Here is a 23,957-nt window from a genome sequence, read left to right as displayed (position 1 = left end):
GGCCCAGACCTGCACCCTCTTAGCCGGGCTGCGGGTCTCCTCTCCTCGGTGCTATCGGGCTCCAAGCTTGCTAGCGAGGTTTACGGGCACACCCTCAGGGTTAAACTCCGGGGCACACGGCCCTGCAGTCCCTTCCCTCCGGCTGCCACTCACACCTTGTGGCACCCTGGCACAGCGCAGGAATCCGCCCCGGGGCAGCCGGCCAGGCCTGAGCGCCGGGGGAGGCTCCAGCGCCGGGGCCGCCCCCCGGCTCCGCAGGTCCGTGCTGCCCGGGGCCGCGCCAGCCGCGCGCCGAGCCGAGCCGAGCCGAGCCGAGCCGAGCCGAGCCGAGCCGAGCCGAGCCGAGCCGAGGCGGCCGTCGGGAGCGGCTGCAGAGCCCGCCGGCCCCGCCATGGGCTGCTCCAGCAGCGCCCGCAGCCGCCCCCAGGAGCCGCCGCCGCAGCCGGGTGAGCGGGGCGGGGGAGCCCGCAGAGCTCTTCGGGGATGCGGGGCCGCGCTGCGCTCAGGTGGTCCCGTCCTGTCCCGTCCCATCTCGTCCCGTCCCGTCCCGTCCCATCCCGTCCCATCCCGTCCCGTCCCGTCCCGTCCCGTCCCGTCCCGTCCCGTCCCGTCCCGTCGCGGGGAAGGCGCCGCGGGTGCGCGTCCCACAGAAACCCAAGAAGCGGGGTCAGGAGCCGTCGGGCTTGCCTCGGCTTTTAATTCTGCCCGCGCCGAGGAGGGAGCTGCGCCCCGTGAGTGATGGCTTCGAAACTGGTGTTTCTTGTGAATGAATGCCTAAGTCACTTCCACTCCGCTCCGCAGCCTTTTTTTGTTTGTCTAATTTCCAGATACGTCCTGCTGTTGGTCTTTTTGTGTAGAACCTTGCCAGTCTAGTGCCCTTTCTTTCCTTCTTTAAAAGAATAATGAACTAGTAATATTTGACCCCGCTATCCTTCCTTTTTCTTACAAAATCCACCCCGACATAGTGTGCAGCATCGGCAATGTTCATGTGGCTTTAATTGGCTCAAGTCACAGCAGACTAATTTTGTGAGCAAGGTATATTTGCAGGATGTTCCATAAGAATATCCTTGCTATTCAGTAAAACTAAAACAAAACTTTGTTTCCATGTTCATCATATTTAGCTCTTTGCTTCAAGGAAGGTTTGGAAACACTTCTGTAAGAACCTGAATGCTGCAGTTACAGGAATTGTCCTCTCCAGAAAGATACATCTCGAAGGCAGACCCAAAAAAGTTGTTTGCATTTCATTTTACTGCATTTCTTTCCTGTATTCTTGAGTTATGATCTGTTGGTGTTACTGTGCCTGCAGCATCCATGGTTTTTGCATTGGTTTATATTCTGTGTGTTGTCTTGTGGTGCTGTGGCTTGTGACTGCAGAGAGGAGAGCAGGTTATGGGCTGAGTGTGTTCTGTGCCCCCACAGAGCCAGCACGGATCTGCTGAAAGCATCAGGAGAAACCTCTTTATGCTGTACCTGCTGTCTCAGTCACCTGTCAATGTACCAATTCCTCTGCCTTTCCATCCTCCACTAAATGATACCTGCAAAGGAGCACTGAAGGGTTCAAAGTAACAGCAGAAGTAATTTATTCTGAGTATTTTAATTATTCTGTATAAAAGCATGTTCATGGCAGGATAGGTCATGAAATGTTCTAAATACATACACTAATGTCACAGCAAGGACGAAATGCAGTTTGTAATTACAGTTGAAAGATCTGCATTAATTTGGCAATTACTAACCAGATATGTTAACAATTTAATAAGAAAAGAAAATTTGAAAAAAACTTCTCTAAATAAGTTAATAAGGGCAACTGCATTTCATTTTCTTCCAGTGATGTGTAACTCATAAAACTTTGAGGCTTTTCCAAAAGGAAAGAAGGCAAAGAGAAAATACTGTAGCTGTGGCCCACATACATTCACTGTGTTTTTCTTTGTTTCTCCAGCTAAAAGAGTCTACAGCAGGAAAAATAAAAAAAAATTAAATTTAAAAATAAAACAAAACTAGAAGAAATTCTAGGAATGCTGACTGCCACATGATATTAATTTTTCTTGGGGATAAAGATATTGAACAGATTAGTGAGAGGATTTATTTTTTCCATAATAGGGAATTCTTAGCATTTCAGATGAGAATGCAGGAATGCTTCCAGGGTTTCCAGCAGTGCAGATCTTGTGTTGCATGGCAGTATTTCATAATCCAATTTTTATAAAACATTTTGATGTAGAGAGGGCTGGCTGGAAGTTATAGGGCTGATGCTTATAGCAGCTGCAGGAGGTTCTTAGTAATAATACATTTGAATTGTTTCTTTTACTGCTAACATGAATTAAAACTCTGTATAACATGCTAATTTTCATGGCTCATTTTTTTCTATCTGTCGGCTTTAAATGATCTCTCTCCATCTGGCACTGAGCAAGGTGAAGGTGTGAAAAGTGTCTAAAGGGATGAAAAATAAAAATGTGAAAACATCAAATTTCTGGTCTCTGAGCATACATTACTTTTTTAATCACTGCTTAGAGTAGCTTAAGTTTAACATTTACTCATTATTCTGATTTGGTATCTGTTTCACCTTGAGCTTCATTTTAGGAAAAGGAGTGCTTGGGAGACAAGGTGTGATAGAGATCTAGAGAAAGCAACCAAGGAAATATATTTGCTGTTTCTCATAATGCAAGAACTGCCACTTGATGAAATGACCAGCAGCAGGCTTAAAACCAGCCGAGATGTGTTTTACAGGGGGTGTAAGTGGGCTGCAGCCCTCATTCCCATTGGGTATAGTGGAGACTGAGTGTAAACAGGTTGCAAAGGGGCTTGAACAGGTTGACGGAGGAATTCCCCCGACAGATTGACACTGAGCCCCGTGGGCTGGGGCCCTGTGCCCTTCCCCCTGTCAGAGGCAGGGTCTTGTCCTGGGTGGGGGGTCTGTTGTCAGAGACCCATTGCTGAGTTTGCCTCCTGTTGTTGCATTATAAATTGCCATGCCACTGTGGATTTGGAGGGGTTGTTTGGAACTTGGATGATTTGACAGTTCCTGGGACAAATGAGATTTTATCTGTCTCATAGTCAAAATTGCCTTCTGTCTGTCTCAACAGTCCAGATTCTCAGTTCTTGCTCTTCTTCTGGCTTAGCCATCCTTCCCTGGGTCTGTAGGCACATGCTGACAAGGTGACTCTTGCTGGGGAGCTGTTTTGTTTGGATGTCTCAAAAGAACTCTAAATTTACTTTAAGGGCAGCAATATTCAAGCAGATGTTTTAAGAGCAGGGTGTACTACTTTTTTCCTGTTCATCTATGTCTATATGAACATGTGTAGATGTGTTCATCTGTGAACAGTATCATATGGTTCTGCTTACTGGCATTGACACTGCAATCATAATTTTCTCAGAAAATATAGTTTTTCCAGTTTTGTAATTATTATATAAACAGATTTCATGCTTGAATTACCAGGGGTTTCATCCTGACATTCTTTAGGGAAAGGTTAAGTACAAGATCCTGTCAAAGTGAATTTCATTAGAATGTTAGTAAGTCAGTCTGATAGGTAGGTATAGCTCATTTTGAGTCTTCAGCTTTCTTCAGCTTTTATCCTTAAATACCTGTCAGAGTAATTTTGTCAGTTCTTTATTCATAAATTTTTTTCTGCCAAACTCCATTGCTTTGCTAGCCAATAAGTTGATGAAAGATGAAAGAAGTGGAAGTTTTAATTTGTTTAGGCTTCCTGTTGCTGATTTTCTTTGCTAGACAAAACATAGTATGAATGGTAGTTTAGTATTGAAAAAGACAGACAAAGTGGTTTTTGTTTTATGAGGTGAGCACTGCTCATCCTCTGGGTTCTCAGGGGTTGTATTCAGTCCACCTGAAGGTACCACCAGAACTTCTCACACACAGCCCAGGACAGCAGCTCCCTCACACTCCCTGCATTGATGCTGTGCTTGGTTTGGGGTAGGAAAAGGTGCTTCCCTGCAGTGTCCCATCACCAGCAAACCACCTGCACGCTGCAGATTCAAAAGGGAAAATGTAATTGAACATTGACTTGCAAACAAGTCTGCTCTCTTCATGTAAAAATGTTTTGCATGCATCAAATGAAAACTTATTTTTACTGTAAGAGCCACACCATCCTCTACTGGATATGTGCAGCAGACCTGGGAGGGAGTGTTTTCCCCAGCCAGGAGGGAGCTCTTTGTCAGGTACTGCTTGTGTGGTTCACTGTGGGTTTAGTTGTCATCCAGCTTACGTGCCCATTCACCAATTATCTGTAATTCTCTTTTTCCTTTCCTTGCCCCGCTGTGACTGAAAGCATCTTCAGGTGCAAACACCGTGACTGCAGGTGACCATGGAACTGCAGCTGACCAAGCCCCGCTGGAGCCAGCAGAGCGTGCGAGCCTGGCCTCGGAGGGGAGCAGCCCGGGCCAGCAGCTGCCGGGAGAGGAGGCTTCAGCCGCGCTCCGCGACGTGGAGGGACAGACGGGGTCGGTCAGTAAAAGGGAGGAGCCAGAGGGCACCGAGCCGCTGCCTGCCGGAGAGGAGGAGAGCTCCGAGCTGCCCTCCGTGTGGCGAGAGGAGAGCAGGGGCCCCTCGCCGCCAGCGCCAGGAGAAGATGCTGGGGCACCATCGCCAGAACCAGCAGAGGACAGTGGGCTGGCAGAGGGCAGTGACAGCTCTCTAGTGGAAGTCGTCGAGAAAGTACATATTGCTGAAGAGGAGCACCTCGCTGAGGGTAATAGTTGTGCTTTCATAAATTCAGAAGACCAAAATTTACCTCCAGGGACTTCTGTGTGGGTCCTCTTGGCTTTACTAAGAGCCTCAAATGAGCTTCTGGAGTCAGAATTTGGTCCAGGGAGTCTGTACAATGGGAGGCATAGAAGAATGTGGCTGGGGAAGCCTCGGATTTACAAGTCCAAGCTGTAATAAATTTAATCAGCAGTTCCACCTCTTCTATTTAATTTAATGTTCATTTTGTTCTTAGCAGGTAAAATGTCCCACCATACCCCTCATTTAAAACATTGTATCTCTGGGTAGCTCAGATACATTCCTTAATATTTGCGCAGCCCAACGTTCAATTATTTACTCACATGTACTAAAAATTAAATTATAAATTACTAATTATTAATTATGTGCCAACTGTCCCTGCACACATAAAGCTGGATGTAGAAGAAAAAGCGTCTCTTTGATGCACACTTGGCATCTCCAGTGTGTCCTTGAAGCTTGGCTACAAGACAAGCAGAATAGAAGCAGTAGTGCAGAGATATCGGGCTGGTTTTGCACCAATGCTTGGACATGACTGGGTAGGGAGAGAGGCTGTGTGAGGAAGCAGTGGTGTCTGAGGTGATGGGATTTCCATGTGCTGTGGAGGGACCTTTAGCAGGAAATGTGCTCCTTCCTGGAAATTGCAGGCTATGCTCCTCCTTGGGCTAGTGCCCAGAGGACATGGACTGCACTTGCCGAAGATGAGCACAGCAGGAATCAAATTTCTCCTAAAAGGTACAAAGTAGCTCAGTAAGGAATCAGGTGCATTCCTGGGGTTGCTTTTCTTCAGGGAACAAGCAAGTGAAGCACATGAGGAGTATTTCTCCGCAGGGAGACGTCCTCACTCCACTTTGGCCTTGCAGAAGTGTGAGGTGCAGAAGGACTGATCCGTGTGAATTCCAGAGCCAGTTACACACGCTGCCACTACTCCTGTGGCTTTGTGCTGCTTGTCTCTGAACTGGCTCCATGAATCTCATTCTTTGCACATCCTTTGTAGCTGAGCATGGTTGTTGGATTGCTTTGTCCTCTCCTGTGTCTCTTCATGAAAACATTTTGTCCTCTACATAATCATCTATCCTTTGGAATAAAGTCTTGTTTTATGTAAACAGTAAATGACGGGTTGCTCACCTGTTAAAGACACATCCTGCCCAGCTGCAAACTCCAATTTAATTATTCACCATTTGTAAGCCTGAGGGCAGTGCCAGAGGCAGAGCAGCACACCCTGGACCTTGTGCTGTCACATCTCATCAATAGAAACATATTTACAGTTGTCTGTCTGTCTGAAGATGAGTTGTGGGGCCTCTAGCACCAAGTGATGTGTGCAGGGCGAGTGAATGAAGCTTTTGGGGAAAAGAGTTTTGCTCCTATTATTTCCGTGGTAGAAGGAATGCCTTAACTTGTGTGCACTCTCTTCCTTTCTTCTGAGGAAGAAGGGATTTTCTATTTTGATGCTATGGTGCATATGATTCTTAGCATTTGTTTTGCTTTCCCTTTATGCTTTCATAGCTATGGGAGGAAATGAGTTAGGCAGCAGCTTCCCTGGGAAAGCAGGGTTTCAGCCAGACTTGCATGTTACCATGTTTTTTATTTCTGTTTTTTTTTTTTCCAATTGCAAATAAAACTGCACATCTATGAAATAAAATACAGGAAAAAACAATTTGAGCAGAAATATACTCATTATTTCCTTTGGATACAGCATCAAGGGGGTTTTGTGAAAGAATTAGGAGAACTTCATGAGCATGAGACAACCATATTTCAGCTGGATGATGAAAAGTGTTTGTTTTCCTGTTTGTTCTCTCTGGGTTCATTCAGGGGATGCCTTGATAATGTGCATTGGAGAGCTTACAAAACAAAATCACGTTTACAGAAAGAAGCTGGGACACTTGGTGCTTTTTTTAGTGGATCCTAATTTGATCTCCATGGTTACCCTTCCCAGGTGAGACGGGAGAACAGGTGGAAACTGAGCTGCTCAGTGAGACAGTAAGTGAAGGGCCTGAAACAAAAGAAGAAGAAACAGGAGAAGCTGTGGATAGTGCAGCAGCGACAGAGATAGGTATGTTGACAGAGGAGGGAAGGAGCACATGGGTTGTTGTCTAAGAGACAGCAAAGACTGTCCTGTCCTTATTGAGCATATCTTGTTATTCCCCTGTAGGCATACAGCTGCTTTCTGCATTTTTACACAAGAGAATCAAAAATACTTTACAGTAAAAGACATTTTTGGAAGCAACCAATTGGAAGTCATGCTTTTTACATGGGTCATCTTTATATAATACACAGGCCTTATCAGTGATAACTTTACCCACTTTGGGAAGAATGATAGACTGTAACATGTAGTCTTGGAAAATAAAAAACCTTTGTTCAAGTCATGACTCTGCTTATTATTATTTGCAGGCTTGTCTTTGTAACCTAAGCCTTAATGCTGCTTTGTGATTTCCATTCTGTGCCAGTCATTTTAGATCCCCTTGTTCTCCTTATCAGTTGAAATCAGCAGTGAGGTCCTTTGATGAAAGCACATTACACAGCATATTCAGTCACATGGTGGGAAGGAAAAGCCACAGGCCAAATAAAGTTCCTCTGGAAAACTGTCACATCAGTGAAGAGAAAAATTAAAGGGGATAACATTATCCCTCTGGCAGACTTTGAGATTATGGTCAAAATTCTGTCACCACTGTCTTGCTACAAAAGTTATTTCTTCTTCTTCCTCCACATTCACTAAGAACCTCACATGTGAGTCTATCATGTAAGGTGTTCACACGCCCCGGAAGGCAGAATTAGAATCACAGAATAATTTAGGTTGGAAAAGATCATTGAGTCCATCTGTTAACTCAGCCCTACCAGGTCCATCACTAAATCTTGTGCCTAAGTGCTGCATCCACGCGTTTTTTGAACACCTCCAGGAATGGTGATTCCAGCACCACAGGTTACCCTATGGTATTGCTGGAATGTGGAAAAGGATGAGCAGGCAATGCTCCCCCTTTCCCCCAGCAAATGTTAATACAATAGCCGGAATCGCCTTCTCCTTCTCCCCTTCCCCCTAATCACTGTTGTACTTGGTCATGCTCAAAATCTCTCTGGGCTAGCAGGTATTTCTGTAATTCAGAGGAGAACAGCTTCAGCAGAAAGGGTGGCAGATACCTTACACCAGTGTCTTTCATTACATCCAAAGGTGCCCCTTGCACCTGGGGTGAGCACTCTTTGGTTCCTTCCCAATGCTGGCATGTGTCACAGCCTTAGGGCAAGCCAGCTGTTGCACTGCTGCTAATGCTCCTGCCAGAGGGCTAAAGGAAATTATGTTATTTGATAAAAGCTCCTATGCTTTTGCAAAGAATCATCTCTCTGTGCTATGAATTCAGCAAAGCACTTAACTTGTTCTAGGAAACCTCAAAGAACATCTTCCTGCTCCTGAAGAGTTAGAGAATCATAGAAAGGCTTGGATTGGAATGGACCTTAAAGATCACCTGGTTTCAGCCCTCCTGCCATAGGCAGGGATGCCACCCATTAGATCAGGTTGGTCAGAGCTCCATCCAACTTGGTCTTGAACATTACTAGAAATTTCACCCAGTGATGAAATTTATTGCTTTATTGAAATTCTTCCTGCATTTGCCTGCTTTGACAGTATTCTCCCTAACAGTTTTGTAAGGGAGCAGAAAGAGCAGCCCTACTTCTCTGTCTGTAATGCATTTCAGATGATGGGAGTGCACTGACCCAGCTCAGAGAACAGCTGCAGGCAAGAGGAGCAAACAATGCTAAGAAGGGAATACTGATCATTTAAACCTGGGGTTCTGTTGTGTAAGGAAGCAATTCTTCCATCTTGAAAGGATATTGGAGAAATAAAGCAAGATTCTGGGCAGGAAAGCAAGACTGCTTAAGGGAATGGAAAAATTCTTACTTTGAGAGACATCAAAAACATTCACATCTTTGTCTCTAATAGGGTATGACTAAGAGGATACAAGCTGATCCTAGTTCAAAAAAAAATTAAAAATAGGGCTCTAAAGGTAGCTGATGTCCACCTAAGAACGAGGGAACGTTCAGTAACATACTAAGTGTTGAATTTGAAACCATTAAAGGGACTTGGCTTTTTTCATGTTCTATTAAAAATCTTATTCACAGAGAATCACTGCAGTTGGATGTCTTTCGTTGGTCATCTTCATTCCCAGGCAAAATTTCCCACCTTTCCTGTGTTCCTTACCCTCCCTCATGGAACACCACAGCTCAGTGTGAGGAAGTCCCACATTCTCATATTCCCTACCCTTGCTGAGTCTCCTAGCTGGGGAAGGAGTACTTTGAGGTGGGATGGCCAGACACTGTGATTTCAGCCAGTCACCCCCTGGGGCACTGCCTTTTAGCCATCGAGTGAGCCCCAGAGCTTCTCAGCTGCTGATGGCCAGCAGTAGCTTCAGGGGCTGGACACAGATCCTCAGCCATACTTTGTCATGGAATAGCTGAGGTAGAAAAATACCCCTGGAGCTTGTCTAGTCCTGCTCAAGCAGGAACAGGTTGTCCTGCTGGGTGTTGAATCCCCAGGGGTGGAATAGTTCTTGGCTGTATCGCTAAATCTAAGGTTTTCTCCTTAGCAGCATTCTTATGAACTTGTCAGTTTCATTTAATGTCAACTTCCTGTAGGCAACACCACAAACTTTTAAAACCCAAATTGTGTGCAGCCTATTTCCATAACTTAACTGTCCTTACAGTAAAAGAAAAAAATAATCTTGTATTTAAAAGGGCACTTCAATTTGTGCCCTTTGTCTCTTGTCCTTGCTTAGGATTTACTATCCATGAAATGCCTGCCTCTGTGCCAAATCTGACTGGAAGGATGTAGTGATTTCAAAAGTTGTTAAGAGAAAAGGCAGCAGGGTGAGGAGGAGAAGAGACTGTAGCAGTGACTCACAGAGGTGATGTTAATGTCTGTGACAGGAACTGCAATTGTGTATGATGGGATGGCAGAAGAGGAAGCAGAACCACTGGTTGCTTTTAGGTCCATACAGAACATTCTTACAGATCTGGGAGAAGAGCAGATATCCCCTCCATCCTGTGATACTTCCAGGGAACTTTCACTTTGAGATCCTGTCAGATTTAGTGAATATCAAGTTATACCCTCAATTAATTGCTAAATTAATTTTCTCCATGTGTTTCAGAGACAGCTAATATCAAGGAATAGAAGTTATGTCTCAATGAATGTCCTCTTCTTGGGCCTGCTCTTCTGTTCACATGAATATTTTTAAATTTTATTGGGTTGAGAAAATATAAAGGCTTTCATGGATTGAACCACAAGCTACAGACACATGAATAGAAGGCATCAGAAAAAGTTTTATATAATACAGAGTTTTTGAAGTCAAGCTGCCAGGACTTCAAGTTTTTGAAATACTCAAACTTTCATCTCCCTGCCACAGAGTGCCTTCTATACACACCAGCATGCCTTTTCAACAGCACTCCTTTTTCAATTAGGAGCTTTTCCCAGGTTCAGATTAACTGGCTTCAGATTGTTGAAACCTTCAACCAACATTATATAGCATGAAAAATAGAGTGTAGCTTTTTTCTCTTCAATTATTGTATGGAGGCAGGTCCTCTGAGTGCCTGGACTACCAATGCAGGCAGCTGCTGAAATGTACAGCTCGTAGAGGACTGGGAGAGGAAATTTGCCAAGCTCTAACTAAATGCAGAGGGGAGTTTTCCAATCTATCCAATAAAAGATAACAGAGTGCGGTGTCCACGACCCAGCTGTGTGCTGCTCACTCCCCATTTTTAAATTCAAATTTTTTGAAGGGATTGTAGTACAATACAGGGGGCATTTTTAATTGAATGGGATGTTTTAGTTATATAAATCCTAGAAGATAACTTCACAGCTGTTAACATTAATGGCCAATAATAACCTGTATTTAGCTGTGTAGCTCTCCTCATATGCATTTGTGGCTTCTAAAATGGACTTCTAAGAGAGAAAATACAAACCTGTCTAAGAGACAAATATAAGCCTGTTCCCAAAGAAAAGGTTATCTATTATATTTCTCTATTCTATCAGGGACTGTCTGGGTTGTTTTCCAAAATGCTAAATAATAATTTGGAGATGAAGCTGAATGGCAATACTTTCAGACAAATTTCCTGTGAAACAGGCCCTAGATAGGATTTGTGTTTTGGGTCAGATAAAGAGTAGAAATTTGTTCTGGTGCTGAATGTTGCAGGATCACAGAATCAATTAGGTTGGAAAACAACTCTAAGTTACTTTAGTCCAAATGTTGACTGAAGACCACCTTGTCAACTAGACCATGGCAGTAAGTGCCACATCCAGTCATTTCTCATCCAGGGATGGTGACTCCACCACTGCCCTGGGCAGCCCATTCCAATAATCCTTTTTGTGAAGAAATTCCCCTTGATGTTCAACCTGAACCTCTGCTGGCACAGCTTGAGGCTATGTCCTGTGCAAAGGGACTCGATCTAATACATTGCTGGGGACTGTGTTTACAAGATCTCTGGCATAAGGATGTAGGACATGGAGAAATGGTCACTTACCTAAAAATGGCAAGAACAATATTGCTCTTTTAATAGCTTTATTGTATAATAGGACTTAACAAAAATCCTAACTGTCACCAGCAAATTATACAAATCCCCTCTAAGAGATAATTTCATAGTGCATGCACATGTCTGACTCCAGCTGACTCTGATTTGTATTAAATAATCTAATTGATATCCTTGGCCTATTAACCTTTTGTATAATCTGATAGTTCTTGGCTGTATTAAATCTAAGGTTTTCTCCTTAGCAGCATTCTTATGAACTTGTCAGTTTCATTTAATGTCAACTTCCTGTAGGCAACACCACAAACTTTTAAAAGCCAAATGCATACATTTTTTAGGGAATTTTTCCTAGGTGGATGTCACTTTTAATTATTTTTTAGCTTTTCTGGCCTTCTGTAACAGAGAAGCTAAAACAAGCTACTAGGTCTATTTAAAACATCTATTGACACTAAAGTGAGCATCAAAAATACAAACAGAAGTAGTCAATGTTTTTATCCACATACTCAAACCATCCCATGAAAACAACACCATGCACTTTCAGGAGTTGGGGAACAGGTATTGAGCAGGATGAGAACACCCCAAAGTGACATGGGACTGGGCTGGGTCTACAGCCATGTTCCAGGATGCCCCAAGCACTTCCATCCTCAGTTGATTTCCTCCTGCGAGCTGGGAATTCAGTTCAGCCACCAGCACATGTACTAGCCCAGCCCCACTCCAAAACACAGGAGATGAAATCGGCAGAGACAGGCTGCCAACAGGCAAGATCATGAACTGCAGTCTGGCAAGCATGAAACTATTTTAAAGCATAAACCAACAAGAGTTCTGTGACAGAGATCAGTAGTATTCATAGCAACAGAGGAGACTGCACTTGGAAATAAAATTTAAAGATACAAGGGAGTCAAAATGACCTGCTCACCTCAGAGTCACTCTTTCTACCACCGTTGTAACATGGATCACAGGTGACTGTTTATGTTCTTCACATTTCAGCTTCTTCAGGCCATTAAGCAATGCAGATGAAAACAAGAGGAATATAAACCAGTTTATGACTAAACAGTAGCAGTATTTCTCAATCATCATCATCCTTATAAAGTCTCTAATCACAACAGGTGAATTCTCTTTTTCCTCTCCTAAAGAGGAAGTATGCTTGATACTATGTTAAATATGAAAAGTTAAATCACCTAAATTATCAAAATGTGCTCGCTAGAAATATGCTGAACACTCCTGCCCTGAGAAATAAGACGTCCCTGCCATGCAAATTTCATTGAGATCTGGGATTCATGGTCTGGGAGCTACCAAAGCATGTACTATGGATAAAGAGCCACCGCCTGCAGTTACTTGCCCCTGCATACCTGGGACTACTCAGAGGTTGCAAGGAGCAGAAATTTGTCTATCAAAGAGCTTTCTCATGTTAAAAGCTGGGAAAAGGAGGATTTGCTGCAATATTTGTGTTTATATGATACACCTCCAGATCTTAAGCAACATGTTGGTTTTTTTAAAAATACAGTCAAGCATTTTTGAGGATTGTTTTGTATTTTAGCAAAAGCTAAACGATCTTCAGTCCTCAACTTCATCCAAGGTAGAAGTAACCATTCCTCACTGAAGGGAGTGCTGGGCAGTGCACTAGAAAGAACAAACTTATTTTCCAAGCTAACAAGAAAGTTCTGGTAAAAAATTTTTTCTAGTTACCAATAAACACAGCCCTAGAAGAGGTTAAATTTGCACCCTGCCAGCTCTGTGCAGACACATACACACACTGTAGGGTCTCAGAAGATCCCAGCACATCTGGCTGGCTGGGCTTGGCTCTTTCACTCAATGAGGAACTGCTTTTAGGTAAACACTGCAGCAAGAGAAAGTGCTGGTAGAAGAAGATTGGGGCAGTTTATGTGGTTTAAGAGAACACAGGTTCATTAAAACTAGGTACTGAAATTTATTTTTTGCATTATTTAACCTGTAGAGAATATAATCACTTAAAGAAGAAAGAGTATTACTAAAAGAAACACTTGGTAGAACATACACATTTCAGTACTTCATACATTGCTTAACTTTCACAGAAAGAGGTGTTTTGCTGTGTTTTTTTAGTTATATGTGATAGAAAGAGATTTTAAATGCCGAAATGAGGATGGCACAAGATGAATTGCAACTTTGTTTTTTGCATGCAGCTCAGTCTAGCAAAGGAAAAACAAAACCCTGTCTTTTAACATATCTCTATTTAAAACTAGATTTGTTAAATGTCTATGTACTTAGTTTGCAAATTAAGACCTAGGAGATAGGCTTTTCATATTGGAGAATCATGGGTGTTGGCCTTTTTGTTTTAAAGAACAGAATCAAATAATATAACTCTGCTTAAATAAAATAAATGTTTTACACTTCTCTGTGGAAGGCTGATTTTTTTATTTTGAAAACTACTATGTGAGAGCTGTAAATAAGAGAGTTTATTTCAGTTATTCTAAACTTCCTGTATCAGAAGAATACATATCAAGAAAATGTCTTGAAAGGCTTTGATTTAAATATATAGTCTAAAAACTACAACTATCCTCATCTGAAGAATCATAAAGCTAAAAGGGATTTTCTGTTCCTGAGTTTTTGCAGAATGCACCTTACTGATACAAACACTTAATAGAAGCAGTATGTTCTGCCTTGTTAGCTGCATCCAGCATGGAACTTTTCCAGGTGTTTCATTTACATGTCAGTCTCAGACTGTCCCCCACTGTGCAGAGCAGCGGTGCATTCACTCTCCTGCCACCCAAGGAGGGCTGGGATGGACTCTTACCGGCCAATGCTCAACTCGGCACGCCACCAGAACACCGCAACTGCCACCTAGCGCTGGGTTCCAGGCGGGCACAGGGGGAAGGCAGCGAGCAGTGAGGAGGGATAAACCACGGGGTTATAAAAGGCTGAACACAGCTCATGCTCAAAACAACTGAAATCAGCTCATTTACAGTGAACTTGAACTGTATCTCCTACAAATCAGTGAAATAGATCCCAACCAAGTAATTACACCTAAACAAAGATGTAACAGAGAAACCTAATATAAATTAAGAATTGAACTCCATTTAAAAGTTTAAATGTAACTCCATTCAATTACATTACTTTTAATTATTATTAATTAACAAAATGAAGGAACATCTGCTTTGTGTTTCCTAGGAAGTCATAGCCATATTAGTTAGTACTAACTCCTTCCTAACACTTCTGAGCATGTGTTTTCTTAGGTGGGATTGCTTATGGAATCAGAGCTACAGAGCATAAGATGCCTTATTAGTACAGCCAAGGAGACAGAACAAGATCAGCAACAAAAAGTTTATGCATAGGAAGTTTATTTAGAGAAAAGTCAGGCATTTTTCAAAGGCTGTTTGGAAGTCTGCTGTTTGAAATAACAAAGGCATTATCTTGCTTCTAATAAAAATAATTATCTCCCAGAGAAAGCAAGGTAACTCTATAAAAAATCCTTATAGCTGCATATATTTGCTGTGAAAACCTCAATAAGAATCTTTTTTCTAGAATGGTACAATTTATTAGTTCAGTGAAAAGGAGGAATGGCTGTTTCACATCAAATCTAGGACTGGTAAGTAGGGCTGACTGTTCTCACAGTATCTATTTCTACTTGACAGAAGATCAATACAAAGGGATGGGATAAGTTACTGGCATCACCAGTTGGATTTCTCAATATTGCTTAATCACCCCATCAAATCAATGCTTCTGACCTTAATGGCAGAGGAAAAAATTACAAGAACTGTAATGATGGTAGCTGAAAACTTCCTGTCCTGGAGAATTTAATCCTTAGCTATTAGGATGTAGATAATAAGCCTATTATCTTGGTTCAAATTTGTTATTGAATAAGCGAGCTGGAGATTTTTTTTGTAATGGAGTATTAAACCACAATCAGGAAAAGAAAAGTTTGTTCCCATAATAGACAAGTACATTTTGCAGCTGCAATTTTATTTTATTCTCATTAAACATTCTTTAATTTTTATTGTTTTTTTAAAATCAAAACAGTCAAAGTTGAATTGCTATAAAAAAGATCACGAGAAAGGTTACATGTAGATATTAATATCTATCTGATTTATAAAGGTACCACTTCAGAAAATCATAATTTTCTTCTTTCTGAAATCATTATTGTCTTTGTTAAGCAGTTGCTTACATATGAAAAAAAATCTGAGTCCCAACAGTCATCTATTATGTAAAGAAAGAGGTTAAGAAAATTCAGAAGCAAATAAAGTAAAATTCCTCTGAAGTGTATGCTAAGCAATTAATGTGTTCTGTTTCCTCATTTCTGTCACTTTTTAAATTTAAAATTTTTTACTAAAGACCTACAATTACAAATCAGTACAGTTTTCCACGTCCATATCACCCATAGTGTAGCTTCAATACATTCACCCAGGTATGTACCTTAATACCTGAATATTCAGTCACCCCCCACAAAGGGCAGATCCTGTCCTGCAATCTGGCTCAGCTGATTTTAGCAGGACTCAGGCACTTTTCAGAGTTTGTCAGTACAGAACTCACTGTGAGTGCTGAAGGAAGCACCTTTCCTCAGTAAGTTTACTGATTTCAGCTGTGTGTAACTGCTGTTAGTCAGCTGTAGGAATTGGATATAAGGGAGAAGTATTAACTCAATCTAAAACTGCCATTGTAAGATATCCAGTCTCTATTTATAGTCATGCTGAAGCATCTTGGAGAGGTCCCTGAATGGCAATAGCTTCAATCTCAACTCTGGCCCCCTGTGACAAAACAATGAAGAAACATATTAGGAATTTAATGTATCTATTTTATGAAGCAATTGGATGAACAACACAACTTCATAAAAAACAGAGTGACATTTGAGAGAGATTATATTTCTGACTCTATTTACAAATCAGTTGTATTACTGATTTAGCAATGTTCATTATGTTGTAAATTCAATTTATGCTTACTCAAGTATCATAACCCCTTATTTCTAATGTTTTATCTATCTTCCACCATAAAGAAATATGTATCTCACACGCAGATCTCTGACAATGTGTGGGAATAACAATGGTATACTTAGAAAAGAAACTAATTAAGAGTCTTTATTGAAATAATTGCAATCAAAGCTATTTCAGAATTCGAAAAGCTGTCAGAATGCTTCAGTAGTATTTCAGAAAATGTTGGGGTTTTTTGTAGATAGAAAAGTGACACTTACTTTGGGCAAAGCAGCAACTTGATAAGCTGCTCTGGCTGGGAAGTTTGCCTTGAAAACTGTAATTTAAACAGAAACATCCAGCAATCACTAACCTTGGCTTGATAAAACAGAGTTCAAAGTAATCTGTATAAAATGAAATCATTGGAACAGTTTCAGGTTCAAGGCTACAAGACTTCTATGCCAGCCTTGGTTTTTTTTTTGTTTTAGTGACTGACTGCTCTCAATCTCAGCAAGCCACCACTCATCCCCCAGCAGTCAGCTGCAGTTGTGACCTGGTGGCCAGTGATAACCTGACACTGCAGGGCCTTCACACCAACTTGGCTGCAAAAGGATGATTAAATCAGAATGGTGATCATCCAGTTTCAAACACCAGGGAGTGGGAGATGGCTCTTTCACAGAAGGAGCAGGAGAGAGAAACAGGGCTCTGCCAAAAGAGTCATGAGCAAAGATCCCAGATTCACAGAAGTCACCAGGAGTCCAACCTTACTCATATCAAAGACAAACAGAGGAAAAATAGACCTATTTAGACCTGACAAACACAGATATTAGAACAGGGGTAAGGCATGGGGAAGGGTACTGGTAAAGATATAAGAGCTGGATTTATAGAATATGAGAATAGTTCAGGTTGGAAGGAATCTTTAAAGACCACATAGTCCAATTCACCACCATGCCACAGCCAAGAACATCTTTCACTGTATCAGATTGCTCAAAGTCCTGTCCAGCCTGACTGAACACTTTCAAGAAATTTGCATAACGAAGTCAAAGTTTTACTAGTGACAGTAATCACAAAACTGTTAATAATGGAAGTGTTGGGGTCCTGCATTGAGGTAATAACTCACAATGAGAGAACAGCAGCAACTGCTTGCTCAAACTCCAGCTGGAGGTCACAAGTAACTAAGCATGCAGCTGGTCTAGTTTTACCCTGCTTAAGCACTCACACCCCCAGTACATTTTGACAAGTAGGAGACTGTGTTACTTGCTTCTCAATGAGACTTCATTCAAGACCAGATGCTGCTATCTAATTAAAAGCCAAAGCTATATAAATAAGGAGCTCATGCAAATTGTCCCAAATTATTCTGCACAACATGGCTCCTTGGAATCACCTATTTCAGTCTACATTCACTTTTGTTGACCAAGCACTGTTCTCTTTTTTCCTTCAAGGGGAGCAGCATGGCTCATCCTTGTATAAAGAACGAGCCCTGTCCCATAACAATGGCCCTCAAATTGTTCAGAGATACAGACTTTAAAGAAATGGAGATATAAAATCTGAAATTCAGCATTGGAGGCTGCCTACAGTAGAATTACAGTCAGGACAGCAGAACATCAAGCAAGGTAAGAGGCAAAGAATATCAACTTGTAGGGATAGCAGGAGCTGATCTTCACAGGACAGTGAGTTAGTGAGATGGTAGAACACAAATCCACATGAAATTAGGCACTGCTTGATCTGATACTTGAAATTTAAAAAAAAAATTCTACAGGAATTCCAAAAAATATGGAACTACATCATCTGAGTCATTAAAACACTTTGACTACCATGAACATAATTTGTTCCACAAGCCACAATGGTAAAACACAACTAAAATATCTACTTACATTGTTTGTAAACATCATTGATATCATTGTAGTCCTTCATGTCTGCCATCAAAACTGTGGTCTTCACAACTAGAAATTATGTAAGTGCAGTTATTTTAGACCTCTGATTTGCATAAAAAAATTGAAAAACTTTAGTGCATTTCTTGCTTTTATTTTATACATTTCTCTCAAGTATTCTAAACATTTTGAAAAGTTTTGCAGATATTGACCATTAGAGCTACAACCCAGGGAACCACCTAAAAAAATCTGAGCACGTAGTATGTAATAAAACTTTAGGGAATTAAACCATTCCTGACTAGCTCTGAAAAAGCTAAATTCTCCCAAGAGGCACGGAACTGATAAGCAGATCAAATAAAACAGGTGTTATAAGCCAGCTGCTGGCAATAACTTATATATAATAATATCTGCTGCCAGAAAAAAAAGTTCATGGAAGGTCTGAAAATATACTCTGTGCTAAAATTTTTCCCAGGACTGCCTAACCCAGCATTAATCCTGGTGTGGCTTCACCAGTAGAATCCTCCCCACAAAAACAGTGTCTAGAATACTAACAGCACAGATACAAACCTGCTTTCACCTGGACCAAAGCCTAGGATGCTTAAAATGTCTGTAGTCACTGAAACTTTGTCTGTACCCGAGCTCCCCCAGCTGGAATTAAAACATTAGTACCATTGCCAGAAGTTTTTGGTGAAAGACAGTGTACCATTGATACCCATTGCAAAGACTTCCATGTAGATTAATTTCTTTTATTTTTAACCTAAATTCACAATTTTTTTTCTCCCAGCTATTGGTAACAATTCAATGTTCAGCAAATAGCTTTTTTCTTTTTTTTTTTAAAGGTCACTTGATTCTTTAATATTTTAATTCAGGTAAAAACAACCACCTGTTTGCCAGAGTCATAGCAGCACTTACCATTGCCATAGTCACAGCCTGCAGCTTTCAGGATTTCTCCCATGTTTTTTAGAGCCTAAAGAAAACATGAAACAAAAATATTTTAGCTATCAGCTGGGTTATATTTATGTAAGTATGTAAATATAACTTGTGACTTGGCTGAAGTTTTACTGTTCAACCAGCAGAACCTCAACTGTCAAAAAAAGACTAACTTAAATAATAGGAAGGAGCATCTAATAAATATTAAACCATCCACTCATTAGATGTAAATACATGATGCAGCTCCATCTCATCCTATTATCTCACTCCACCTCTTTGCTGCTGGAGGAGTAAAACTTTGCCTGACTCAAGCCAGGGTTTTTATTGGGGTGTGAACCTTTGCTTCAAACACTGATTCTTTCATACCTTCCTACATGAAACAGATTTCCACCCCGACCTTTGTGTTTTCCAAGTTGTTGGAAAAATGACAGCATTAGTTAAGAGGGAATGATTTCCTCCTGCTTTTCCCCCATCTGGACAATGGGATGTGCTCTCGATCCTCCTCAATTTTTCACAATTCCACCTTTAATGAGACACATGGCAACTCCATTACAAGTTCATTGCTGGAAGACTTCTTACCTGCTTGGCTTCCTCCTTTGCCCCTCCAGAGACAAGCTGCCCAGTGGAAGGCTCCAGCCCGATCTGCCCTGCAATGTACATTGTCCGGTCCACCAGCACGGCTTGGCTGAAAGCACAAGTGCCATTTTAGGTATAATGTTCTCCCACAAAAACATTTCAAATTTTCTACAGTACTTTATAATGTATCAGGAAGAAGACTGAGGTTTTGCACATGCAAGTCTGTACATGCAGTCACACATCAATCTGCTTATGCTTTTGAAGAGCTGGGATTACACCATCTAAGCTCTGCCCTCGAGGAGATAAACCCTGTTTCTTGCAAAGGCACAAGGTGTAAATGCAGTAACACAACACTAAACTGAGCTACAGGTTCCCCACAGCAAATAGCACAGAGGGAAGGCAGAGTAAATATAAACATTTTTTGCACCTGCCCAGATAAATACTGCATCCCTGTCTGAGAAGCAGACAATATCTTTCAACCACAATTCAGCTGCAGAGAAATGGAGGAAAAAAGAAAAAAGGAAAGTCAAAAGATATTTAACATTTTTCTTCTTAAACAGGCACTATGAAAATGAGTTACAGCTGTGAGGTGACCCTGCACCCTGATTCTCTGGCAGTATTCCTCCAGAGTAATGAATTTGGCCAGTCAGCAAAACACCTTGATCACTCCATTCCTAGAACAATCACTCTCCTCTCACCAAATAACCTGAGTGACTTCTTTGCTGAGTTAATTCAGAAGAATGCAAAATTCAAGCTATTTGCAAAACATTTATATAAAAATGTCAAGTGTGCTTTTGCTGAAGTTGAGTCAGCAACTATTAATGTCTCTGCTACAAAGAGGTTAAAAGTTGAAAGCAAAGGTTTAAACTACCTAGCAAACATTATACAAGTGACACAACTTAATTATCTTCAACCAATAATTAAAAATATTTTGCAAAGAAATTATAGAAAGATTCTTTTGCAAGTGCTTGTGGCATGTCAATACCGTTTTTCATATCTCTTCTCATTCCACAAGAAAATGCAATGTTTTGGCCATTCAACAACTCTCTCAAGCTACACAAACTAGAGTTAGGCACCTCCCTGAAGTATCTGAAATAGGAGGTTTGCTTCCCTTTAATGTTGATGGAAAAAGAGGGACATATTCAGAGAACATTTTCAGCACATCTCTCTGAGATTCACTCAGCTGGATTGTCTTAATGCATTCACCTCACAAGGTACTAACTTCATCTAGGGACTCAGTCAAATGATCAGGGTTAGGCAGTCTGAACTTCCCATCTTTTTTGTTACACCTGCCCTACATATTCATGAATTTCATGAGGGGAAAAAATAGCCAGTAACTTTGTCAGATATGGTAAACTGTCTTACATGGGAATTATTTTTTCTGTCGTCAACTAACAAAACCGGAGTAAATCACAAAACTACACCATACAAAGAAGAGAAACCAGTGAATGGTTTTCTAGCTGACACAGTCTTGTTGATAGAAATGTGTGCATGTAGATATACGTTTCTTTAGTTTTCTTTGCTACTACTGCTGCTGTGGAGGGAGGCCCTCAGAGCACAACTTTGTGTTTGATGCACAGGGAACTGTGCAACAAGAAGGTATGGGCTCTCCACTGAAAGAGATTGTCTTGTACTGTTTATCACAAAGCAAATGACAGTGAAATATTTATCTCAACAGAGACCTTCTGAGAGTCCTAAATCATGAATAACTTGGGAAAGAACAAGCTGAAGCCTTCTGATACCACTGCCAGACAAACATCTGCAGCAGCCTTATTGGGTCTGCTCAGCTTCCTCCTCTTGATGGGCTCACCAGGGAATCCTCCATTCACTGAGGCTAGGAACAATTTACCAGCCAGGGAGTACACCTGCACTGCACTCAAATGTACAAGTGCATCTAAGGGAAACTTCAACTCCACAAACCCCAATCAATTCTTAACTGCAGATGCACCTTGCAGCTAGGGCCAGTCATAGCTACTCATTAATCAGCAGGGATGTGATGTGTGTCTGAAGTCAGTCACGTTTCAGTGTGCCTGAATGCATAACTGGGCAGACACTGTGACCTTGGAACAACACTGTCTGTCAGAGAGATGGTGTTAGGAACCATGCTCTGTTAATCAGATCTTTACACAAATGACTGTGGATTAATACAAGAACAGTATCCTTTAAAAGGTTAATAACATTAATGAGATATATAGATCCATACACATATGTGTCTTTTTACACATCTACCTACCCATCTCAAGGTCCTGGCAAATGGATGCAGTAAAGGAAATAGAAAAATACATTAAAAATAGGTCACCAAAAAGCATATTGAAGGGCTGTAGCAGAACCAGGAATGCAGTTCATTCATCCCAATCCTTCATTGCTGTGTAACCAAGCTCAGACCTCACAGCAGAGATGGGGCAGTTATTTCTTGTGCAACTTCTGCTCTCTGGACTTTGACAAGTTTACTAAAATCTGATAAACTAAGTTAGTGATAAACTTATTGATGTTAGACCCATCATACATTTAACAGGCTGCACAATAACCAGTATTTCATCAAAAACTACCAATAAGCACAACATTTTGGAGTTGAAAGCCATGTTGAAGTCTGGGACAGTGGTGTGGACATGCAGACAAAGAATTGTTGCATTCCCATGTCTCAGATGTTCTCCTGATGCCAAGCAATGCCAGGCCCCTGGCTGCCATCCACCAGCAGTTTATTGTTTACAGAAGTTAACCTTCATGTCATGTCTCTCTGCTTCTACACTTTGTATTTTTCCATCTTTATAATGCCTATAAGAAGTCTGAAGCTTAGAAAGCTTAGGACACAAAGTAATGGAGACAAAAAATACACCTGAAAGGCACAAAGATGCTATTGTGAACACAAAGCCTGAATATAGAATTAAAAATTCTTAGAAAATATCCTGGTAAAAACCCTTTAGTACTTTAGCTATGACAATCTACTATACTGACTGAACATTTTTTCATATCCAAATTGCAAAGAGAAGCCTTTCTCTAATTCAAACTGGGATTTTTCATTTTAATGATATGCAAAACTGCTACAACAACATACTTGTGAAAATGCTGAACATCTTACATATTTTTACAGCAGTTAAGTTTTTAGGCTGAAAAACATTTATAACGATTCAAAATAAAAAGGCTTTTCAATTCCCAGGCATTGAATTCTCCATCCAACCAAGCTCGCCCTGGATTGGGCTCAGCCTTCACTCTCTATCACCTACATAGTCAGCATCTCTAGCTTCCTTGCACAACATGTTTGTCTCTAGCCAAGCACCTTTTTCTGGAAAGCAGTCATTCTTCTTTTTTTTTTTTTTTTTTTTTAATTCGCTCCTTACCATTAATTCCAGAATTATTTTCCCAATCTAACTTTTTGAGCTATCTGCCTCCCGCTATGCGGCTGCAGTTTGCCGTGGCCCCACAGCCCCACTCGTGCTTTGGGACTCCAGGTGCCCCGGGGGTTACTGGGGAGGGGCCCTGCTCAGGGTCCTGCCCTCAGCCCAGGCCTGCCTGACAGACCTCAGGGACCTGCCAAAACCCCGCCAGCAAAACCTGCTCCTGCACCTCCTGAGAGACTTCCCGCTCCCAAAATCACAGAATTGTTAGGGTTGGAAGGGTCCCCTGGAGATGATTCAGTCCAACCCCCCTGGCAAGGCAGGGGCAGCTGGAGCAGGTTACACAGGAACATCCAGCCGGGTTTGGAATGTCTCCAGAGAGGGACACGCTACAGCCTCCCTGGGCAGCCTGTGCCACTGCTCTGCCACTCCAAATATAAAGAAATTCTTCCTCATGTTGAGCTAAAACCTCCTCTGTTCTAGTTTATGGCCATTGCCCCTTGTCCTGTCAATGGGCATCACTGAAAAGATTCTGAAAAAGATTCTGGTACTTGCCTTTGAGGAATTTATAGGTGTCGGTGAGATCCCCTCTCAGTCTTCTCCAGACTAAACAGCTCCCCCATCTCTCCTCAGGTGCTCCAGACCCTTCATCATCTTTGGGCCCCTCTGCTGACCCTCTCCAGTAGCTCCTTGTCTTTCCTGTACTGAGGAGCCCAGAACTGGACAGAGCTCTTTAGATGTGGCCTCACTAGGGCTGAGCAGAGGGGCAGGATCACCTCCCTCGACCTGCTGGCCACTGTTCCTGCTGCACCCCAGGATACCATTGGCTGCAAGGGCTCCGCCGGCTCACGGTCAACTTGCTATCCACCAAGACTCTCAGATCTTTCTAAGGCATTACCTGTAGGGACCCAGTGCAGGGGCTTTAGCAGTGCTGATTATTTTCTTCACGAGGGAGGCCATGGCAGGAGCTGATCCCGAAGCTGCAGTGACTGCTGGGGCCTCCCCTCTTGCACTCCCTCCCCTAGCGCTCTGCCGGAGCACGCCCCGCCCACCACCGCCCGCGGGCCTCTGGGAAATGTAGTCCTTCATGGTTCTGCCGGGAGAATGCGCATGCGCGGTAGCGGGGCGTGGGTGT

General features: G+C 41.9%; 2 protein-coding genes across 2 annotated transcripts; one reads left to right on the top strand and one right to left on the bottom strand.

Moving 5' to 3' along the window:
• The first annotated feature begins 293 nt into the window (after positions 1-293).
• Positions 294-7,063, top strand: ERICH5 (glutamate rich 5). The gene is made up of 4 exons (XM_058819377.1): positions 294-446; positions 4,278-4,697; positions 6,663-6,779; positions 6,879-7,063. The coding sequence occupies exons 1-4, from the start codon at positions 392-394 to the stop codon at positions 6,932-6,934; spliced, it is 648 nt and encodes a 215-aa protein (XP_058675360.1). The 5' UTR covers positions 294-391; the 3' UTR covers positions 6,935-7,063.
• An 8,089-nt stretch (positions 7,064-15,152) lies between these two features.
• On the bottom strand, positions 15,153-23,838 carry RIDA (reactive intermediate imine deaminase A homolog). The gene is made up of 6 exons (XM_058809091.1): positions 23,721-23,838; positions 19,491-19,596; positions 18,894-18,948; positions 17,985-18,053; positions 16,392-16,447; positions 15,153-15,951 (listed from the first exon to the last, which is right to left on the bottom strand). The coding sequence occupies exons 1-6, from the start codon at positions 23,780-23,782 to the stop codon at positions 15,889-15,891; spliced, it is 411 nt and encodes a 136-aa protein (XP_058665074.1). The 5' UTR covers positions 23,783-23,838; the 3' UTR covers positions 15,153-15,888.
• Between the last annotated feature and the right edge of the window lie 119 nt (positions 23,839-23,957).

This window comes from Ammospiza caudacuta, chromosome 1, assembly GCF_027887145.1.
Source record: "Ammospiza caudacuta isolate bAmmCau1 chromosome 1, bAmmCau1.pri, whole genome shotgun sequence".
Classification (NCBI taxonomy): Eukaryota; Metazoa; Chordata; class Aves; order Passeriformes; family Passerellidae; genus Ammospiza; species Ammospiza caudacuta.
Note: the sequence above shows the minus strand (reverse complement) of the source record. Positions and strands in the feature narration are given on the sequence as shown.

Excerpts from the sequence above, each read along its gene's own strand:
- ERICH5 (XM_058819377.1), top strand. The coding sequence starts at position 392 with ATGGGCTGCTCCAGCAGCGCCCGCAGCCGCCCCCAGGAGCCGCCGCCG. Across the intron at positions 447-4,277 it reads GGAGCCGCCGCCGCAGCCGG|CATCTTCAGGTGCAAACACC; the intron begins GTGAGCGGGGCG and ends TGTGACTGAAAG. Across the intron at positions 6,780-6,878 it reads TGCAGCAGCGACAGAGATAG|GCATACAGCTGCTTTCTGCA; the intron begins GTATGTTGACAG and ends ATTCCCCTGTAG.
- RIDA (XM_058809091.1), bottom strand. The coding sequence starts at position 23,782 with ATGGCCTCCCTCGTGAAGAAAATAATCAGCACTGCTAAAGCCCCTGCA. Across the intron at positions 19,597-23,720 it reads CCTGCACTGGGTCCCTACAG|CCAAGCCGTGCTGGTGGACC; the intron begins GTAATGCCTTAG and ends TTGTGCTTTCAG. Across the intron at positions 18,054-18,893 it reads AGGCTGTGACTATGGCAATG|TTGTGAAGACCACAGTTTTG; the intron begins GTAAGTGCTGCT and ends CATAATTTCTAG.